The following is a 6,584-nucleotide window of genomic DNA, read 5'->3' on the forward strand; positions in this document are numbered from 1 at the left end:
ACCCAGTTGGATCCAATTGGTTTCTAAAGTGTATAGGACTCAATTTCAGAGCAGGATTTGAACCAAAGTCCTTTGATTAAAATCCAGTATATTTCATACTATGCTATGCTACTATAAATTTCCTTGTCCTAAGTCCATCCTTAGTTATTTAAAAGTGCTAGTATTGGTATCCAGTTATCTTCTTAATATTGAATAGGCAGTGGTGGTATTGACATAGGTTTTTCTCAGGTAGTAATCCAGGACACAAGGATGAAGCTGTCTTTTGCTCTCTTTATTCCCTACCCCCAGTTTATCTACTTGTAAGCCTCAACCTCTCTGGACCTCAGTTTCCAAATCTATTAAGTGAGGTAGTTGGACCACATGGTCTCTGTGATCCCTTCAAGCTCTAAATCTATCAGAATATGATATTCTTCCTATTCTGATAAACAGTTAAGTCTCCAACAATCTCAATATTTCAGAAGACTTCATAAATAGGTAACCTGAAGAAATTCTCTGTCTTCTGAGGTACTCACTCTGAATGAGATATCTCCTTTAGATCAAGTCATTGGTGATTAATTTCATTTGAGTAATTGAGTAATCCCCAAACTGCGGTGATTGATTAATTTCATTTGTTGTTCAGTCATTTTTCAGTTGAATCTGACTCTTTAAACCCCATTTGGGGTTTTCCTGGCAGAGATACTGGAGTGGTTTGCCATTTCCCTCTCTAGATCATCTTATAGGTGAGAAAATTGAGGCAAACAAGGTTAAGTGACTTGCCCAGGGTCACACAACTAGAAAGTGTCTGAGGTCAGATTTGAATTTGGGAAGATGAGTCTTCTCGATTCCAAGCCACTGTGCTACCTAGCTGACTCTGGTTGATTAAGCACAACATTAAAGCACACCAGTATACTAATTTTTGCTACTTGCCTACTTTAAGTGGTAGTTTGAAGTATGTCACTAGGCTACAAGTTTAGTTCATAAAAGACCCTGATCCCAAATTCATATTTCAATTTTTTAATTGATTAAAAATTTTAATTTGATTAAAAAACCATGAGTTCTCAGAATCTCTTGGTGTGCCAACCTAGACCCAGAAAAGCATAAATAGCAACAACAATAACAACAACCCTGTGCTTTTCTTTTTTCATATATATATATGTATGTATATATATATGTATGTATGTATATACTTTTTGTCTTGTAAAAATGACCTGGAGCTTGCAGAAAAAAATCAGTCCTTCATACTGATATCTGACCTACTATGAAGTCCATGGCAAAGTTCTGATTGGACTCTCTTCTTTTCTAACCTACCCTAGGGAATAATCTATAAAGAGGTCTTCCTCACATCTTCTTGATAGAGCAGACCTGCACAACTTGGTAGTAAGTAGGGGCCAAAATTAAAATAATCTAAACTTCTTCAAGCTGCAGATAGGCTTTTGGTGGCTCATTTTTCAAGTAAAGCTATAATGAATAATTAAACTATTTTGTAAAGAAACAATTTTTTAAAAAGGGAAATTTAAATTAATATCAATTAATTATACTTATTACTTAAGATTTTTATTTATCATGAAATGACATTAATATTAAAAAAAACTGCTTTGCTAGGCAGGGCATAATCCAGAAACTTCAATTAGCAAACATTTCTTTATGAAGTCACCTTCAGTAAAAGACTTTGCAGCAGAAGCAATTTCTTTAGAAATCTGAAAACTAACTTTTGGTAGCTACCTCGTTTTCTGAGTTTATTTTCTTGAAAAAACCATTGTTCTCACTGAGATTTTTCAACAATTTGGATGATTTAATTTATTTTTCATTGGTGTCCAATTTGCTTAAGTCAGGATGTTTTGTTTCAAGATGGTACAAAGACTGTATTCCTTTGGAATGACTGTTACTTCTCAGCAGACAAGGCACGATATTTTGTCTCCCATGAAAGTAAACAAGTATCTTTTTGTCTACTCTGGATTAAATACTCTTTGATATGATTTGATTTTTCTTTTCTTTTTATCACCCATTTTATAAAGTCACACCCAAAACTTTAATGTTAAAACCAAAAAATCTGCATAGTAACTGCTCACATATAAAGAAATACTGAACTGAGTGTTTGACCTTAGAGAGAGCACCAGCCATTCATGTAATTTGGAGGTGGCCAAGCAGTGGCCGCTCATCGCATGGTGGGTGTCTACGTTGGTATGTTGCTGCGCTCACTTTGTCCCTGTCCAAGGCCAGTAACAACTGAAAACACAGTGTCAACATGTGACTCTTGCTCCTCTCAGACTAGAGACAGACTGACTTTGGTTGGTTGCCATAGTTCACATGACAAAGAAGAGAACATGAGCCGTGACAACCTACCCACCAAGTTAAAAGACAGCACATGACTAGTGGAAGACAGGTGAAGAAGGGCACAAACAAAGCACCTGTTACTTCTTTACTTTGTTTCACATCCTCTACATTTTTCACCGGCCACCAGAAATCCTTTGGTGGGCTACAAGGGGCCCATGGGCTATATGTCATGCAGGCCTGAGATAGAGCATTTAACCACTGAATTTATATAAACCTCTTTAAAGTTTACATATAAACTTTATGCCTCTTTAAAGTTTACATCTAAGATCACAATTTCTTCTCATCATTCATTAGAGAATTTACCCTGAGGGGTGGCTAGATGGCACAGTGAATAGAATACCGGCCCAGGAGTCAGGAGAAGCTGAGTTGAAATCCAACCTCAGACACTTAACACTTACTAACTGTGTGACCTTGGGTAAGTCACTTAACCCCAATTGCCCTGCATTCCCCCTTCCAAAAAGCAAAAAATAAATAAATAAATAGAATTTACCCTGTCCATCTCACATGACCATCTGATATACATTAAGTAAATGATTGTTAAATAAGTTTCATGGATTGTAGAAAAAGCACTCATAGCCTGGGCTTGGATCCCAACTCTTCACTTACTTTCCATGTAATCTGAGTCAAGTCATCCCTCTGGGTCTCACTTTCTTCATCTGCAAAATAAGGGGATTGAAATAGGTGACCTCTATGTTCCCTCCAGCTCTATTGCTTATGGGTTATTTTTCTCATTATATCCCTTCAAAAGCCAAATTTAATTAGATTCCACATGTAGGAATTATTTCATTTTATCAGTGTTGGAGTTCTTGGGGAAGATTTGCCTCTGCCAATTGTGTAAGGCATCTTCTCTACAACTTGTAGACATGGAAAGTCACCTGGAACATTGACACAGAAGTGACTTACCCAGAGACACACAGCTAGTACTTGCATCCCTATCTTCCTGACTCTGAGACCAAGTCTCTCTATGCCATATACCACACAGCCCCTCATGGGTTCTGGCCAAAGAAAAATGTGTGGTAAGACCACAGGTCTGTTACCAAAAAAAGCGAGAATTATAACTCCTTATATTATTTATTCCATGAACTTCACAATGTTGTCAGAATAAAGTAAAAAGCATCTTGAAACAAGGGAGCATGTAAGATTCATATTATTTTACACGATCATTGATTTACTTTCTTCCTTTTTCCTTTTTGGAGGGGGGAAGGCAGGGCAATTGGGGTTAAGTGACTCACCCAAGGTCACTCAGCTAGTAAGTATTAAGTGTCTGAGGCTGGATCTGAAACCTCTAGGGCTCGTGCTCTATTCATTGTGCCACCTAGCTGCCCCTCAATCATAGATTTAGAATTGAAAGGAGCTTTGGAAGCCATCAAGTCTACCTCCTCCCTCACTTTATAGATGAAGAAGCAAAGACTCAGAAAAATTCAATGACTTGCCCAGGACCACAGGTTAATAAATATGAGATGTGGCATCTGATCACTAGCCTTCTTTATTCTAAGTCCTATGGTCCAAGTCCTATATTAGGTTGCCATTTAGTCAAGAAGTGCTTGTCTCCTGCCTTTTGTGTGTATAGCTCTGTTTGGGCGTGCTACATCAAGATAGCAAAGAATAAAAACAAAAAGGAAGCCATCCCAGAATTCTCTTCAAGAATTCAAAATCAAGTAAGAGAGAGAAGATAAACATACACGAATCTGATCATAGGTAAGATAGTTATGAAAATTACTAAAACAGATTAAAACTATTTGTTACAAGAGTCCAAAGAAATGGGAAAATCATCATGGACTAATGAGTCAGAGAAATCCTCATGAATGCCTAAACAGCCTTATTATCACTGCTAACCATCAAATACTCTACCAGGGATGGACAACCTGTGGCCTCACTTGTGACCCTCTAGGTCCTCTGGTGCTGCTCTTTGACTGAATCCAAACTCCACAAAACAAATCCCCTTAACAAAAGAATTTGTTCTGTAAAACTTGGACTCAGTTAAACGACCACACCCAAGGACCTAGAAGACCACATGTGGTATCAAGGTGGCAGGATCCCCAGGCCTGCTTATACTCTAATAAAGCTGTTCTCCTTCACATCCTGGGTTTTCCCAATGCTAAGCATCTCTTCACAAAGTTGCATATACCTTGAATACCTCTCCATTCCCATCTCATCATCACCATCTTCCTCATCATCGCAATTTCATATTGGTTTAACGTTTGCAAAGCATTTTAACATGTGATCTCAGTTGATTCTCACAACAATCCTGGAAGTATTATAATCCTGCTAATATTATCTACATTTTACAGATAAGAAAACTGAGGCTGAGAGGTTCAGTGAGTCAACCAAGGTCACAGAACTAGTTGTCAGAATTTGAACTCACATCTTCCTGACTCCAATTCTAATACTCTATCTAGTTTGCCACCTAGATGCTCTCATCTCTACCTCTTCGAATTAGCCCAGCTTTCAAGTATCTCCTCTTAAGTCAATAGCTTCAAACACTTTGACCCTACTTTAATTGTTTCAATCATATCTGACCCTTTGTGACCTGTTGGGGTTTTCTTGACAAAGATACTGGAGTGGTTTGCCTTTTCCTTTTCCAGCTTATTTTACAAATGAGGAAACTGAGACAAACAGGGTTAAGTGACTTGCCCAGGGTCACACAGCTAGTAAGTGTCTGAGGCCAGATCTGAACTCAGAAAGATGAGTCTTCCCAACTCCAGACTCAGGGCTCTATCCACTCCCTCTGAGACTCAGTCTTTTAAAAGGGGTTGCTATAGGATAAAGTAACAGAGACCAATGTGGTTTAAGGCTAAGTGTGCTATCTGAGAATTAAGGATCATGGGTTCAAATCTAATATCTAGTGTTTACCACTTTTGTGACCTTAGGCAAGTCCCTTAACTATTGGGACCCTCAGTTTTCTTAGCTGTAAAACTGGATTGAACTAGATCATGGTTGAAATCCCTTCTACTTCTATGACTGACTGAAGACATTACTTCATTATGAAGGTTTGAATTTAGTCAGATAAAATAGCATATTTCTTCCCTTTCAATGGGAAAACCAACCCATTGATTAAGTACTTATTCTGTTCTGGGCTCTCTAGATACAAATGGGAAAATAGGAGACAGTCCTTGCTCTCAATAGCTCTATTCTAATGAGGAGGTAACACACATCTGAGGGCTCCCTTGCAAATCACATAGAAAGGTCTCATTGCCCTCAGGATAAAGTAGCAAAGCAGATAGCAATGTATCTTCTTTATATCATTTCCACTGCTAAAATCATATCTGTTTCTGACGTTGAAACGTTTGATCATGTCAAGGACCATGATGGTGAGAACTTTCTTTTCTGGGTCTTTAATAGTTATGATTGCTAAGGTGGCTTCAGCACCTGCAGAAACAGTTGCCAGACTGCACCTCCACCGGGTTTGCTTCCCAGGATGATGACTGTGGGAGCAAGGCTAGACAGGACATGTAGACTGTGAGGCCCTTTCCCAGGCCTTTCAGACCTATCTGCACTTTGCTAGTAGGCAGTCAGTGGCTGATATTATTGGTGTAAGGAAGTTGGATCCTTTCTTCATAGTGATTGCTCCTCCCAGTGATGACAGCAGGGACTGAGCTGGAAGTAGGTGCAAGGGACTGTGCTTGATACCTGGGATACAAAGACAAAAACATAACCAATCCTGTCCTCAAGGAGCATATATTTTATGGAAGATATATTGGGGCAGAGTGGTAGTAGGACAAAGAGCATATACCTAGGTAAGTGAATACAAGTACATACAAAACAAGACAAAGGTGATTCTGGGAGGGATTAAGAACTGGGATGATAAAAAAGGCTTCAAGTAAGAGATATAACCTAAGCTATGACTTGAAGGAAGATGGGCATTTCAAGATGCAAGGGTGGGGAAGAAATGCATTTCACATTTTGGGCAAAGACATGAATTTTAGAGATGCAATGTAGCATATGAGAAATAGTTAACAAGACAGTTTTATAGGAACAAGTAGCACATGGAAGGAAATCATATGAAAGAAGACTAGAAAAGCAGTTAGGAACCATAGTGTGGAGGGTCTCTACTGACAGGCTAAGAATTTTTATTTTTTCCTAGAGGGAGTGGGAGCCACAGGAGTTTTTTGAGCAAGTTCTAAAATATCTGTAATTCAGGAATATCAGTCTGACAACTGTGTGGAAAATGGGAGAGAGAGACAGATAGGGACAAAGAGACAGAGACAGAGAGACAGAGAGAGGCAGAGAGAGAGAGAGAGAGAGAGAGAGAGAGAGAGAGAGAGAGAGAG

The 6,584-nt window shown here is 38.7% G+C and overlaps 1 gene segment (V, D, J or C); it reads left to right on the top strand.

Annotated features, from left to right (window-relative positions):
• The first annotated feature begins 5,539 nt into the window (after nt 1-5,539).
• LOC138168767 (T cell receptor alpha variable 39-like) overlaps nt 5,540-6,584 on the top strand; it is a 2,570-nt gene continuing 1,525 nt past the window's right edge. The window contains 1 exon segment of the V gene segment in view: nt 5,540-5,624. Coding sequence covers nt 5,540-5,624 — 85 coding nt within the window.

Source organism: Petaurus breviceps, unplaced genomic scaffold (genome assembly GCF_028583685.1).
Source record: "Petaurus breviceps papuanus isolate PSGF00001 unplaced genomic scaffold, PetGlider_PUasm1.0 37, whole genome shotgun sequence".
Taxonomy (NCBI): domain Eukaryota; kingdom Metazoa; phylum Chordata; class Mammalia; order Diprotodontia; family Petauridae; genus Petaurus; species Petaurus breviceps.